We start from the raw sequence: 16746 nt of genomic DNA, 5'->3' as shown, positions 1-16746 counted from the left end.
AGCATATATGTACACTATCGGTCAAAAGTTTTGGAACGGTACGATTTTTTGATATTAAAGAAGTCTCTGCTGCTCACCAAGCTTTATATTTCAGAAATATTCTGTTCTTTTGAACTTTCTATTCATCAAAGAATCCTAAACAAAAAAATGTACACAACTGTTCCAACATTGATAATAATCATAAATGTTTCTTGAGCAGCAAATCCTCATATCAGAATGATTTCTGAAGGATCGTGACACTGAAGACTGGAGGAATGATGCTCAAAATTCAGCTTCGATCACAGGAAAAATTGACATTTTATAATATATTCAAATAAATAAAACTGTTATTTTATATTTTAATAATATTCCACGATAGTACAGCTTTTTTATTTCTAATAACATAAATGCAGCCTTGGGGAGCTTCTCTTTAAAAACATTCAAAAATCTTACCATTCTCAAACTTTTTACTGTATATTAGAAACGACAATAATAATATTAATAATAGTAATATCAATTACGTAAGTATATTGTCTGTATTAAGTATATAATATAACATATAAATCCTAAAAGTAATATATCAGTAAGCACCCCTCTTACACAACACATCATAGAAACAAACAGCATGTATCAGTGATTTATAAATGTTAAACAAGTGTGATCATGAACTGAAGATCATGAAAAGCTCATCCACACACACACACACACACACACACACACACAAACACAAACACACACACACACACACACACGCAGACAGTGGTCATGGTTATCGGCTGTTGTGTTCCAGGCCTCCACCCAAGCAGAAGCGAGAGATCCAGATGGCCATAAGAAAGAACCGAGAAACCAACGCAGTCCTGACACGTCTCAACAGTGAACTACAGCAGCAGCTAAAGGTGTGTCAGCCAGATCACACACACATGCTTATTCCAAGAGGCGTTAAAAAATAAACACCGGCCATTGATGCTTAAAATGTTAGCAGTCTCATGTGATAGGATCTGGAAATGGAAGCTGTCTGCTCACACACTAGTTTTAGGGTAGTTTTCTGGTTGGGCAGCACATACTATTTCCGGCACCCCTGCCCAGACCGATCAAATATCTCTAGTCTCTTATTGAGAGCATGCCACTTTTATATATACACACACACACACACACACACACACACACACACACACACACACACACACACACACACACAGACAGCTTGTGTTAGTCTGAAGAGTTATTGAGTGACTGGAGATGGTCTAGAGTTGCAGTCCTCAATTTATTCAGAGATCCGCTCAATGAACACACACACACACACACACACACACACACACACACACACACACTGGCTTTCTGAAAATGCAAGCTTAGACTCGGGCTCAAGCAGTTGCCTCCTTTAAAATAGTGCATCCTATAGCAGCTGCTGTGTGTGTGTGCGTGCGTGTGTGTGTTTGAAATGACAGCGAGCATCAGAATGTGCTTGGAAATTCATTTTACCACTGACATTGAGAGCAGAAAGAGAGAGGAAGAGAAAGTGAGGGAAATGAAAAGTGAAAGACGCTAGACTCTTGTTCGTAATGCCCATGTGCAGATCAGGTTGCACAAGGTTGTTTATTAGTCTCGCTAGTTTTGAGAATTTTTTTTAATTTTCAAATTTATTTTAATTGATATTAAATCAATATATTATATACACAGATCAGCCATAACATTATGATTAATAATAGTCTTTAGTATTGAATATTATAATATAATAATATTCTCCCTAATATTGTGTTGGTCCCCCTTTTGCTGCCAAAACAGCCCTGGCCCGTCAAGGCATTGACTCCACTAGACCCTTGAAGGTGTGTTGTGGCATCTGGCACCAAAATGTTAGCAGGAGATCCTTTAAGTCCTGTAATTTGCAAGGTGGGACTCAAGGTTTCCCAGCAGAACATTGCCCAAAGCATCACACTGCCTCCGCCGGCTTGCCTTTTTCCCATAGTGCATCCTGGGGCCATCCACGTGATGTAAAAGAAAACTTGATTCATCAGACCAGGCCACCTTCTTGCATTGCTCTGTGGTCCGGTTCTGATGCTCACGTGCCACTGTTGGCGCTTTCGGCGGTGGACAGGGGTCAGCATGGGCACTCTGACTGGTCTGTGTCTATGCAGCCCCATACGCATCGAACTGAGATCCACTGTGTATTCTGACACCTTTCTATCAGAACCAGTATTATATTCTTGAGCAGTTTGAGCTCCAGTAGCTCGTCTGTTTGATCGGACCACATGGACCAGCCTTCGCTCCCCACGTGCATCAATGAGCCTTGGCCGCCCATGACCCTGTGGCCGGTTCTCCACTGTTCCTTCCTTGTGTGTTATCCAGTGTTATTCACTTCACCTGGTCATAATGTTATGCCTGATCGGTATATATATTTTTTTATTTTTTATTAATATATTTTTATTAAATACAATCTAAATATGTATTTTAATATATGTAAGTACATTTAACATTTAATTCAAATAATTTTAAATATAATTATTTAATATAACTGCCCATTATTTAAATATAGTTGACAAAATATAATAATTTTACTTCAATTGGCTGGAGAAAATAAAGTAGGTGTTATAACTGTTCAGTATGACAAAAATATGAATGTCAGTTAATGCATGAATTGGTGTGCATTTTACTATAAATTTTTGTTGCTAAAAATGCATAATTCTCATTAAATTCTGTTAAACAAATCTAAATAAATAAAAATAAGAAACACAAAATCAATTTTTTAAATGTTCCAAGTGAATTTAGGGATTATAACTACAATGTACAACACATTTTGTATTTTTTTTATTACATGCTTGAAAGATTAACTGAGTGAGCATTAGATGATGGCAAAGGTCTTATAAATGCCAAACGAGGAGAAATGAGCATACACAATGAAATACCCAAAATGGCCTATAAATGTCATGGTGGAAATGCCTGGCACCCTGTATCAGAGACACTACAGCAGGAATCCAACATATGTATTACACAAAGCAGTCAGACATGTGCAGATATATGAGAAGAAGTTCTTGATGGGGGTCAGATGACATGAATTGACAGTGTGTCTGTCGGTATTGTTCTTGAAGATACGCGATATTCGTGACTGATGACAAATGAAGCCAGGTAGAAATAAATGTGTCTGTGAGTGTCAGGCCATTTGCTTTCATCCTGTCTGTTTGGTGTCATCTGAAGGTCATGACCTCGGGTCACTTTGTCTAGCAGTGGCATTCCTTATTTGACAAATGTCTGTGTGCTCCCCAACATTTGTCAAAGAGGATCAGCTTGTTAGTGCTAAGTCAAGCATCACTAGAACTATTACTCACTATTGCTTGTACTTTGGCTCTTTTTAAGGTTAGCAAAAGGGTGAACAATATATCGTCTACAATCACATCATAATAGTTTTTTTTTTTGACAATATATGCAATCTGACATTATCAAGTACTGTATATCCATCACTTTACAAAAACACTAAGTCCGATTCCGATTCCACTTTTTCTAGTTTAACAACAGGAAAAACGGTCGGTGCGCCAGGCGCATGGTCCAAAAGGGTTGTCTCTGGTCTCTTAATGAGTCATGGGTGTGTTTTGGGCGTAACCTGCAATAAACCAATCAGAGTCTCATCTCCCATTCCCTTTAAAAGCCAGTTGTGCTCGCGCCATGACGGATTCGCTTTTTACATGGCGGAATTTGTGAGCGGAACGCTTCTCTAAAGAGGAAACTTTTATTTGTATTATTTAAAAATGTGTGTGTGCTGCAGTTCATCCCTGTGTGTAATAAGCAGAGTGTACGAGTGTTGTGCATCCACCTATAGGTGTATATAACTAACACATCTTTTAAATACTGCACTATTGACTGTAGATCAGGTTTGTGTTGGTCAGTGCCGCAGTCATTTTCAGGTGTATTTCAGCGCCGGGTGTATGATAGGGTCATTAGAGTGCACAAGTCTGTGATTAAAAGGCATTTACACTCTAAAAATGGCTGGGTTAAAAACAACCCAATTGGCAACCCAGTGCTGAGTAAATATTGGACAGAACACAAGCTGGGTTAAATTAACCCAGTGGCATTTTAACCCAGCAAGCTGGGCTGTTGAGAAAAGGGTTGTTCTTAAAAAAATCTCCTCTGCATTAGCCTACTATAAAACTAGACAATCATGGAAGACAAATGAAGAATGCATGTTTAGACTGTTAAAACAATCTTTATTGCTTATCAATTTTTATTGCTTGACAAATGGTATAACACACAAATGTGTTAAAATTGGCAACAATGACAACTACAAACCTAATATATTCCGTCAATTTATTCACGTTTAAATCGAACTTTTATTTTGACGGGTTGCCGTGACTTTTGAGTCTCTGTGTTCATGATATGACACGCGCCCCCGTCATTGACACAGTGACGCAAAACAAACATGGAAGAGTAGCATTTAAATAGTATGTAATATACACAGACACTCGTATATTTTACATCCCTACATACAACCATGTTTAATTTTCGTAAGGGGATCATGGTTCTGTGTAATCACAAACTGTATTAATCTATCGTCTCACATGCCTAACTTACCTAAACTAACACGAGTCAGTACATTGCATCGGATTCTGAGGTAAAACTTTTGTCGTCTTAACGTCATGTAAGCTTACGAATTGTTGCCGCGAAGAAAAAAAACTATAATTATGCTAATTAAAATGATTATTATTGAAAATATATGAACTTATCTTAAAACATCTGCAACCAGTGGCTTTGCCTTTTACATTGTTCTTTCCAAATGACAACCAAGCATTGCTAACCCAGCAGGTTTAACCCAATGACTGGAAATTTGAAACTACCCAATGGTGTTTAAAATATGATCAAATAAACCAACAAAAATTACCCAACAGTCTTAACCCAGCATTTTGGGTTAAAAAATAACCCAGCATTATTTAGAGTGTAGAATGCCCTCCATATTCAATTTAAGATGGCAAAATACCTGTATGTCTATTATATTTATATAATTTAATATAGTTAATCAATATCACACAAAAAGTGGATTTTTTTCCTCAAATATCAGCACGATTACAAATGTGACAAATTTTATATTAAATGACTTACATTTTAGACACAATATAGCCTTTTTTAATCCATTTCACCAACATGAATAGCCAAGCCACAGCACTGTTTTGTGTCTCTGAAAGACACGGCGGTGTTTCAATACTGAGTGAATCTACTTTTTGAGCGAATCGGTTGAATAAATGATTCAACGACTCACTCATTCAAGACACTCAAATACTTCATTCCTAAACGAATCAGCCTATTGAATGAATCCGCTGAATCTCAATTAACAGTGACTTGCTGCCACCTCAAGTTTTATTTTTACATTTAAAGTATTTTAATATTCGTTGTTTTCTGTTTAAAACTTCAAAACATGATTCGTTTGTAACAGCAGGTTAAATGCATTCATGTCCCTCTGAGCTGCAGTGTGTGTGTAAATGATCTAAATACCACTTCAGATTTACATTTACATTTATGCATTTGGCAGACGCTTTTATCCAAAGCGACTTACATTGCATTTTAAGTTACACATTTTTTTGTCAATTCTTGCTTTCCCTGGGAATCGAACCCATGACCTTGGCGTTGCTAGCCACGCTCTACTGTTTGCTCTACACTGCATATGAATTTTGTTGATACCGATTTAATATGATTGATAACAGCCCTATTGTGTCTTATTATTCTATTTGAATATTGATTAAATGTAAGAATTTTGACACAAAAGATGATGCATCCATTTAACTAGGTTAGAAAAAAATGACTTTATAAAGGTAAAATGCCCATAAAAGGTAAAAGTCTATTTAAACTTATTGAAAAAGATTGTTTCTGTCCCTGCTGCGAACTGATCCCCGCACAGAATATGAAGAATATCAAAAACTTGAGGGGTCAGGTGTCCACGGTGGTCCTAAACCTGTCTATATACCAACACAATAACTCCCTCAGCAAAATATCGACTAATTATCATCATCGAGAAAATAGCACACCCACTCAGGCAGTGTAGCAACAGGTTTGCATGCGCACACACCACTCAAGAAATGTCCAAATCAAGATCTTTTTTTTCATGCAATCTTTAGGGGACGTGGATTTGGATAAATCTAGATCAGATCACTTGCTTTGGTTTCAGGTCACAGTGGTGCTTTTTATTGATTGGTTTATTTTAACCATCCAGGCCTGAAGGAGATGTTGAATTGAGTTTGATTGAGTCGGCTTAGCTTATCTGAAATGATCCGAGCTCTTGTAGTTTACCTCTGTTCCCCTTCTCTTCTCTCTGTTCGTAAGGTTGTGCATCGGGAGCGAGTTACTCTGGAATCCCAGCTGGAGTTGCTGCGGCCCGTGGCGTCAACCTGACCCAACACACACCCGCTTTCTGTCCTTCTCGGGGCACACATCACATCTTACGGTCTGACGCCGGACTCTAATACTCGGAGCTATAATTCAGTCACGTGACAGGATACTTACTTTAAGTGACCAAACACTCTGGGGCGCCACAAACACTGTGTCAGAACCACAGGAAGAGGATTTTACCTCCACAGGAGAGCAGGAAGAATTCTAGGAAGTTTATTCTGTCAAAAAAATTATACTTTAATTTTGGTTTTGTGTTTATGTTCCTGTCTGTTTTTTCCAGCTGAATCATGCTAACACGACTAACTGTTAGATACCAATAAGAAGGAAAAGCTTCAGTATTCAACTTCATTCCAGGAAATTCATTTATAGTTTATGAAATTGATTTTTTTTTTTATCATCCAATGCTGTGTATTAACATACAGTATTGTAACTGCACCAATATTTCCAATAATGAATTTAAACACTTTTTTTGTTACTGTAATTTCAATAAACACAAATACGTTTTGAAGCGATCCTGTTCCACCAAGAATAAGCTTATAAGGGTTAATCTCATAAAAACAAGTCACATTTCACCCCAAGAGCAGAAGAATACAATAACTAATACTATAATAATAATAATTCTTGAATTATTACAAGTTATATAATAATTTATATGCACTTGTAAATGGATGTTAAGATTTTTTCATGACAATAAGTACATTTTAATCATTAATTAAAGTAAGCACAACAAATAATAACCTGATCAGTATATATATACAACATACAGTATGTGTGTTTATATGTGTGTGTGTTTATGTGCGTGCGTGCGTGCGGGCAGGCGGGCGGGCAGGCGTGTGTGTGTGTGTGTTTTAGGTTAGATGTGATTAATTGCGATTTAATCGATTTGCCAGAACTAATATATACTGGTGAATATCAGGTATCAATTAATCGCTTCTAACTTAAAAGTTTGTGCATTTGTGTGTGTGTGTGTATATATATATATATATATATATATATATATATATATATATATATATATATACACACACACACAAACAAACAAACAAACAAACAGAACAATAATATATATTACACTACAGTAATTATTAATAATAATTTTGGGATGGAAAACTTTAATTGTCATGAAATTAATATCACAATATTAAAAAAAATGAGCTTCATTTGCTTTAAGAAGCGTTTTATTAAAATGTTTTGCTTTTGGTTTTGGGGTTAAATATGACCCTTGACAGATTTTGTGTGATTTGCCCTTGCAGAAAATTGCTGAAAATGTAGTTACATGTAGAATAATCATTACTTTGTGCGCTGGGACAAAGAGTTTGCAAAGAAAGACTGTATGTGTTCATGCATGAAGATGAACATTTATTTTTATACGACTAGTTCTGGCGGCATGTTGTATGTGAGTAGTTTGACAATACAGGACTGTTTAAGACTGGAATGTTAGAATAGAGACGTACGTGTTGAATTAACCTGAGATCACTGAGGCCCATCCAGTGATTGTGCTAGTAATGTTACAAAAAACATACATCAATCTACTTTTTTTTTTACATTTCCTTTTATGGTTTGCCATATACTTTTTATTTCTAACTTTTCAATAATTTCTTATATTTCTTCATTTCAAGCATTTCTTACTATCCTAATTTTTTATTTTATTTTATTTTATTTTTTATTTTATTATTATTATTATTATTATTATTTGGGGGGGGGGGTAATTACAGTAGTTATGAAGAAAAAAAATGTTGATTGTTTAAAAAAAAACTGCATCAAATAAAAAACAGCTACAAAAAAAAAAAAAAAACTATAAATGTTTTTGTTCAAAAGTGTGCTAAATACTTTTCTATGCAAAAAGAAGAAAGAAGCAGATTTTGCCGGCCGAGCTTGTTATTGGCCACGTTGTGTGTTTTTGATACTGAATGAATCTCTCTCATACACTGTGCAGGAGTGGGAATGTTCTGTCCGTGAGTGTGTCAATAAACCTGTGGAATAATGGGACAATATGACGGATGTGCTGTGTTTTGTAGTTCCTGTTTTAAATTGTTCATGTTGAATATAACAGGGTTTCTGTGGGTCTTAAAAAAGCTCTTAAAAGTCTTATTTCAAATTATGACCAAATATGTCAATGGGTTTTGAAAACTAGTTTTCCCTTAGTTTTTTATTTTTATTTTTTCTGAGCCCACTGGCACATATTTGTTCTTGTTTTAGTCATAAACGTTATTTTGATCGAATTCAAATTTGCGTCACCACTCGAGGCGGGATGTGGAGGTGACTGGTTGCTGAAACCATGCCGTCTAACTCGACCATAGGGGCAATCCGCCTGTCACTCAAGTGGCCACGCCCTTAATTATGTACAACTTTCTGGCTTAATATAATTTAAATGAATAATGGAGGGTTATAAAAAATGAGATTCTATGAGATTGACTCTCTTCTGAAGCCTGTCTCTATCGGCCAGTCCATGAACTGCAGTTTAAGTCACTTCTGTGTTGGTTGCCGCTTGGTTTCTCCCAAGACATTTATTGTGTTCCATTGAGTGTTATTCCTTTCCTTTACTTAGTCTTAAAGAGGTCTTAAATTGACCTTCATAACCTGCAGAAACCCTGCTACTGTATGTTGTTTGTTTTTGCAAATTGAAGGATGATAAATCAAAATTAACTTGTAAGGATTATGCATGGAGTTCATTTGTATTAGTTAACTTGAGTTAACTTGCTTTGTGCATAGCTAACTTATAACTTGAATAGAATATGCATTGAGTTCAATTGTAACTTGTATGGATTATGCATAGAGTTAACTCATAACTTGTGTAGATTATGCATAGAGTTAACTCATAACTTGTATAGATTATGCATAGAGTTAACTCATAACTTGTATAGATTATGCATAGTGTTAACTCATAAATTGTATAGATTATGTATAGTGTTAACTCATAACTTGTATAGATTATGCATGTATAGAGTTAAATCATAACTTGTATAGATTATGCATAGAGTTAACTCAACTTGTATAGATTATGCATAGAGTTAACTCATAACTTGTATAGATTATGTATAGTGTTAACTCATAATTTGTATAGATTATGTATAGAGTTAACTCATAACTTGTATAGATTATGTATAGTGTTAACTCATAATTTGTATAGATTATGTATAGAGTTAACTCATAACTTGTATAGATTATGTATAGAGTTAACTCATAACTTGTATAGATTATGTATAGAGTTAACTCATAACTTGTATAGATTATGCATAGAGTTAACTCAACTTGTATAGATTATGTATAGAGTTAACTCATAACTTGTATAGATTATGCATGTATAAAGTTAAATCATAACTTGTATAGATTATGCATAGAGTTAACTCAACTTGTGTAGATTATGCATAGAGTTAACTCATAACTTGTATAGATTATGTATAGTGTTAACTCATAACTTGTATAGATTATGTATAGAGTTAACTCATAACTTGTATAGATTATGCATAGAGTTAACTCATAACTTGTATAGATTATGTATAGTGTTAACTCATAACTTTTATAGATTATGTATAGAGTTAACTCATAACTTTTATAGATTATGTATAGAGTTAACCTTAACTTGTATAGATTATGCATAGAGTTAACTCATAACTTGTATAGATTATGTATAGAGTTAACTCAACTTGTATAGATTATGCATAGAGTTAACTCATAACTTGTATAGATTATGCATAGAGTTAACTCATAACTTGTATAGATTATGCATAGAGTTAACTCATAATTTGTATAGATTATGTATAGAGTTAACTCATAACTTGTAAAGAAAATATCCATCAAATTAATTTGTAACTTGCATAGATTGTGAATAGAAATAAGTTGTATTATGCATGAAGTTAACTTGTAATTTATATAGAATATGAATCGAGTTAACGTGTAACTTGTATAGATTATGAATAGAGTTACCTTTATGGAACCTGAAACTATTAACGCTTTAGCGTTCTCTGTTCATCTCTGGTTTTCTCATATCTGACTCGGGCATGAAGACGGCGTAGAGAATCAATTGTGCAGGATTGGCGCGTGGAGCAATGGGTCGTGACCTCTGACCTCCCTCTTCTGCTGGTCTCGAGAGCTTGTTTCACTGCCTAATCTCATGAGTTTCAGATTGTTTGCGTTGGAAATTGATATTCCCTAAACATGGACAAGATAACACCATCTGACATAGAAAACAAGAACTGAAGCGATCATGAAGAGTCATCAGGTGTTCACCCGTATAGTGTTTATGATGTTATTATAAGTTCTCAAATATCAATAGGCCCACAATCTGCAAACGTTTAAGAATTGATTTTAAATCATCCAGAGCCCCTAAGCGGAATTATGTTATTAATTGTAAAGAAATTTGAGTGTTTGGGAACTATGATTGATTTAAAACTGAATTTTTCTGGTAATGTGGACATTATTTACAAGAAATTTACATCAGTAGTTCTGTCATCATGACAACGCATTTGCGATAAGTAGACAGCATGTGTTCTTCAAATTATTACCATATGGTCATCAATATAGGACATCAAAGGCATCTAAATTGATATATAAACAAACATTTGTTCCATGTGCTATCAATGGGTATGTATTATTTGTTGTATGTGTATTGCATTGTTGTTGGTATAGCAAGGCCAAGAAACTATTTTCAGATAAAGTTTTAAAGGTGTCATGAACTGGCTTTTTATACTGTTGTCTGAGGTTAACTTATGATGTTAGTGTGTTTTTTACATTCAAAAACATCATAACTAATAAGTAATAGGCTATTGTCTACACTGGTTTTGAGGCTGTCTTCTGAACGCTGGGTTTTGATGAGCGTGCTGCACTTGACAGCGTGCAGCGTACAACACGCACAACCTTGAGGCGGATGGGCTACAACAGCAAAAGACCCCACCGGGTACCAGTCATCTCCACTACAAATAGGAAAAAGGCTACAATTTGCACAAGCTCACCAAGATTGGATAGTTGAAGACTGGAAAAATGTTGCCTGGTCTGATGAGTCTCGATTTCTGTTGAGACATTCAGATGGTAGAGTCTAGCCTGACAAGCCAGACCCACATCAAGATGTTTGGTCTGGAAACTCACCATAGACAGGGCTCAATCTGAGGGGCGGGATAAACGGTTGTCTTTCAAACTCCCTCTGCACGTGATAGGATAGCGCTACACCAACCAGAGCAACGAAGGTGAAGCGGAGCTCGTTGATAGATTAAACATTCACCGTATCCGGTCGGCTAAACTCCGAACACATCTTCCCTTTTTAAGAATGACTTCAGTGCCGCTCTTTGTTCTTTTCTCAGAGGAAAGCTTAACTTCAAGTCTTCCGGAGGCGCGGGCAAAGCTGATTCGAAAGACCGCCGCCGTTCGCCAGTTTCTGTGTTTACTAGAAGACTGTGTTACTAGAAGCACGCAAACGCAACTCGGCCGTCGTCATTATGGCCCCGCCCGCCGACTCTATAGCCTACCTACACGATGTGATTGGGCCGTCCAAATTCTGAGGAATACAGCTCAGATAGGAATTGAGAGTTGCTAGACCACACTTGCGGGCAAATTAAATTTGCTGCCGCTAGGGTGCGTCTAGATTTCTAGGCTAGGTAGAGTCAGAATTTGGCGTAAACAGAATGAGAGCATGGATCCATCATGCCTTGTTACCACTGTGCAGGCTGGTGGTGGTGGTGTAATGGTGTGGGGGATGTTTTCTTGGCACACTTTAGGCCCCTTAGTGCCAATTGGGCATTGTTTAAATGCCACGGCCTGAGCATTGTTTCTGACCATGTCCATCCCTTTATGACCACCATGTACCCATCCTCTGATGGCTACTTCCAGCAGGATAATGCACCATGTCACAAAGCTCGAATCATTTCAAATTTGTTTCTTGAACATGACAATAAGTTGACTGTACTAAAATGGCCCCCACAGTCACCAGATCTCAACCCAATAGAGCATCTTTGGGATGTGGTGGAACGGGAGCTTCGTGCCCTGGATGTGCATCCCACAAATCTCCATCAACTGCAAGATGCTATCCTATCAATATGGGCCAACATTTCTAAAGAATGCTTTCAGCACCTTGTTGAATCAATGCCACGTAGAATTAAGGCAGTTCTGAATGCGAAAGGGGGTCGAACACAGTATTAGTATGGGGTTCCTAATAATCCTTTAGGTGAGTGTACATTGTAAGTACACTGTAAAAAAAAAAGTCACAGCCAGACATTTTTAAGTACGTATGTTTAAGTATGTTCTCATTTCAACTTAGATTATGTTAAACTGACTTTTAAAAAAATGAGTTACATCTTGTATAACTTATGAACAAGTTTAACATCTCTTAACTTATTTTGATGAGTTAAAACAATGTAAAAACATATGTTGTCATAACTTATTGAACATATATTTTTTACAGTGTAGCATTAACTTGTATTTTGCATAGAATTGAGTTGTATTATGCATAGTTGACATGTAACTTTAATAGATTACAACAAACAAACAATCAGACATCAGTCCAGGTAAATATTAGAATTCCTGCTACTGATCCAAACCCACTTCTTCCAGCGGTTTAAATGTAAATTCTGAGTAAAGGCATGTGTAGCGGTAAATGTTTGGATTAAGCGTGTAATGGCGTGGATGTGAGTCTGACCTCAGTGTCATCATTGTCCCGCCCGTCACGCGCCGTGGCAGATCGGCCGGGGAATGGAAGCCAAACTGCAGGACAATAGAGAGGGACATGCTTATGAAAACATATGACATAAACCGCGTCCTGGGCCTCACGTCCGCAGCCTATCTGACAGACTCCGCAACATATCTGGACACTTAAATCACGCTTCATGTATGAATGCCATTGCACTAGATAAGAAAAGTGCCAAACAGGCAAAACGATTCAGAAAAAGAAGATAGGGAACATTCCATCTAGTGTTGAAAACGGAGACAAAAATCTCTAAAACAACAAATTCATTCCAAAACATTGAGCAAAAATTATGCAAAAGCAGTTGCTTTGATATTCAGCTATTAAAATGCAGTGACGTGTTGGCATTTTGAAGTGTGACCAAGCATCTAAATGCTTTTTGGGGTCATTAAACTGCCTTTTTTTCTGAATTAGATCTAAGCGTGCGGAAGCCCAACCCCCAGAGCAAACAATAGCATCAATACAGACGGATTTAGGTCACATGACTGCTTTTTACGCCATTCTGCCAGATTACAACTGCATAAACGGCCTTAAATGAGTTCAAATCCAGTTCAACAACAGCTCTGTGTTTCTCTTTGCCTGCTTCGCTCACCAATAATGGATTAAAAATATAAAATGCCTCTTCTGAATGCATCCGAGTCACTTCTCTTTTAGGAAACCTTGTTTTCCAGTTTTAGGCTTTAGTGTCTCAAGCAGTTGGAGTCACAGATGAGGCAGTCGTTTTAGCACAGAGACATATATTTAGACAAACATACACACATAAATAGATGTATATATGGAAACACACTCACTTGTGGCAGCTGTGCTGGTCTCAAAGACACAAGGATTGTAGAGGTCAGAGGTCAAACGACCGAGGCTCCCATGCACTCTCTCCATGCACCCAAAATAACACCCCTCCAAATCACTGAATTATGGTGTTCCAGTCACTTCCATGGCCAAAGGTGTATAAAATCAAGACGCACTCAGGAGCTCAGTGAACTCAAGCGTGGTACCGTGATAGGTTGACACCTGTGCAATAAGACCATTCGTGAAATTTCCTCACTACTAAATATTCCACGCTCAACTGTTAGTGGTATTATAACAAAGTGGAAGCAATTGGAACAACAGTCACAAATTGGTGGGCCCCGTTAGATCACAGAGAGGGGTCAGCGCATGCTGAGGTGCACGGTACCAGAATTCGCCAACTTTCTGCAGAGTCAATAGCTACAGACTTCTGTGGCTTTCAGATTAACTCAAGAAGAGTGTAGAGAGCTTCATGGAATGGGTTTCCATTAGGGCTGGGACAAAAATATGCGCGTTAATTCGTCAGACACAAAACAAAGATAGGAGCGCCGGAAAGTAGTAGAAACACGAGTGGCTCCTCAGACTTCAGAAGTGCAGGGCGTATATTGTGTTTCTTTGATATGTTTTTTAAACATATATTACAATTTTAAGGAATTCATATTTCTTTCATTCAGAAATATAAATCAACATGAAAAATTGCTATTAGGCAATTCACGGGGAGATAATCTAATCTAAATCGAAGAGTGCGGGAAAAATTAATCGTTAGATTAATCGATGCATCGAAAAAATTATCGCTAGATTAATCGTTATAAAATAATCATTATCCCAGCCCTAGTTTCTATGGCCGAGCAGCTCATCCAAGCCTTACACCACTAAATGCAATGCAAAGCGTCAGATGCAGTGGTGTAAAGCATCCGCCACTGGACTCTAGAGCAGTGGAGACGTGTTCTCTGGAGAGACCAGTCACGCTTCTCTGTCTGGGAATCTGATGGACGAGGCTGGGTTTGGCGGTTGCCAGAAGAACAGTACTTGCCTGACTGCACTGTGCCAAGTGTAAAGTATAGTGGAGGGGGGGTTATGGTGTGTGATTGTTTTTCAGGGGTTGGGCTTGGCCCAAAGGACATTTTGGACAATTTCATGCTCTCAACTTTGTGGGAACAAATACATGGATGAGTGAGTTTGGTGTGGAGGAACTTGACTGGCCTGCACAGAGCCCTGACCTCAACCCGACTGAACACCTTTGGGATGAATTAGAGCAGAGACTGAGACCCAGGCCTTCTCATCGACATCAGCACCTGACCTCACAAATGCGCTTCTAGAAGAAAGGTCAAAAATTCCCATAAACACACTCCTAAACCTTGTGGGAAAGTCTTCCTAGAAGTGTTGAAGCTGTTATAGCTGCAAAGGGTGGGCCGACTCTATATTAAACCCTACGGATTAGGAATGGGATGACATTAAAGATCATGTGCATGTAAAGGCAGGCGTCCCAAAACTTTTGGCAATATAGTGTATTTGTTTGTTTTGTTTTTTTAATTATTTTTATTTGTTTATTTATTATGTTACATTCATGTATTGTTTATTTTTATGTATTATGTTTTATTTATATTTTATTTATTAATCCAGGGTAATGTTAATTCATAAATATATTCGTATATTGTTAATAGTTATTTCACTGTTATTTGTTTTATAAACATATTTTTTTATTAGTTTGAATAAAACATTGTTTTATTAGATATTAATTTAATCTAAGGCAATGTTCATTTATAAATATATTCAGGACTTTTTTAATAAAATATGTTGTTTCATTTATAAAAATATAAGGTTAAGAAATGCTTATAAATATACTTTTAAGCATGCTATTAAATGTATTGTTAATTCATTTGTACTTCACATTTATTGTATTATTATATTTTATTAATATAAGATGTATTTATTTTCATAATAAAATATTATATTTTATTGCTGACTATTCATCTATTTACCCCATAATTAGTTACAACATTTATTATCTAGGTTAATGTTACTATATAAATAAACCTGTATATATTTGTGGATTTCATTGTTCACTGTGCAAACCTCCTCACTGTGTTTTTAGCATTTTAATGAAGTTGGATTACTTTAATATCATTTATTTTTCAATATGAAGCGTGTTAGCCCCAGCACACTGACTGTGAACCATGACCTAAAATCTCCAAAAGTATCTTCTCTCTCTGTGAAGTTGTGACCATACAGACGTGTCTGTGGTGGATCTGCCACTAGAGGGATCTGAGTGTGTGAAGAAACATCCAGCGGCTCCTCGACTGATGCTCATAACACTCCATCTTCTGATCACACCAATCCATCAAATACATCAGTCTGATTTCACCCATCTCCAGCCGGTCATGAAGTCGCGGCCCTCCACTGCTCCTTCATTCGTGTGTGTGTGTGTGTGTTTGCAGCGATGGCATTTCTCTGTGAGTACTCTAGTGTTAGTGGCGCAGTAGGAAGGGCTTTAGGGACGTGAGCTCTTCTGTTCTCATCAGGCTTTAGTGAAATCCTCACTCAGCAAATGTGAATGAGACACTCTCAGTGACGCGTCCCCACAGGAATCTCTCTCTCTCACACACACACACACACACACACACACACACACACACACACACACACACACACACACACACACACACACACACACACACACACACACACACACACACACACACACACACACACACACACACACACACACACACACTTACCTTCCTGCATGGAATTGAAGTATAGCAACACATTACTGATTCCTCACACCACAAATCTGCTCAGTTATTGTTTGTGGGTTATTAAACAAGCTAATATTTAGCAGAAGCATCCAGTTCTATTCTATTCTATTCTATTCTATTCTATTCTATTCTATTCTATTCTATTCTATTCTATTCTATTCTATTCTATTCTATTCTATTCTATTC

At 36.9% G+C, this 16746-nt stretch overlaps 1 protein-coding gene across 3 annotated transcripts in view; it reads left to right on the top strand.

The window, feature by feature from the left end:
* reps2 (RALBP1 associated Eps domain containing 2) overlaps positions 1-7328 on the top strand; it is a 129616-nt gene extending 122288 nt beyond the window's left edge. For 2 of the 3 annotated variants that reach the window (XM_067445576.1, XM_067445575.1), the window contains exons 18-19: positions 770-875; positions 6280-7327. In XM_067445576.1, coding sequence (XP_067301677.1) covers positions 770-875; positions 6280-6348 — 175 coding nt within the window. In that variant the 3' untranslated portion in view covers positions 6349-7327. Of the gene's footprint in view, positions 1-769; positions 876-6279 lie in introns of all 3 variants that reach the window. The other variant, XM_067445577.1, reaches the window with a different exon arrangement.
* The last annotated feature ends 9418 nt before the right edge of the window (positions 7329-16746 follow it).

The sequence above is a fragment of the Pseudorasbora parva genome, chromosome 6 (assembly GCF_024679245.1).
Source record: "Pseudorasbora parva isolate DD20220531a chromosome 6, ASM2467924v1, whole genome shotgun sequence".
Taxonomy (NCBI): Eukaryota; Metazoa; Chordata; class Actinopteri; order Cypriniformes; family Gobionidae; genus Pseudorasbora; species Pseudorasbora parva.
This window is presented reverse-complemented; position numbering and strand designations above follow the sequence as displayed.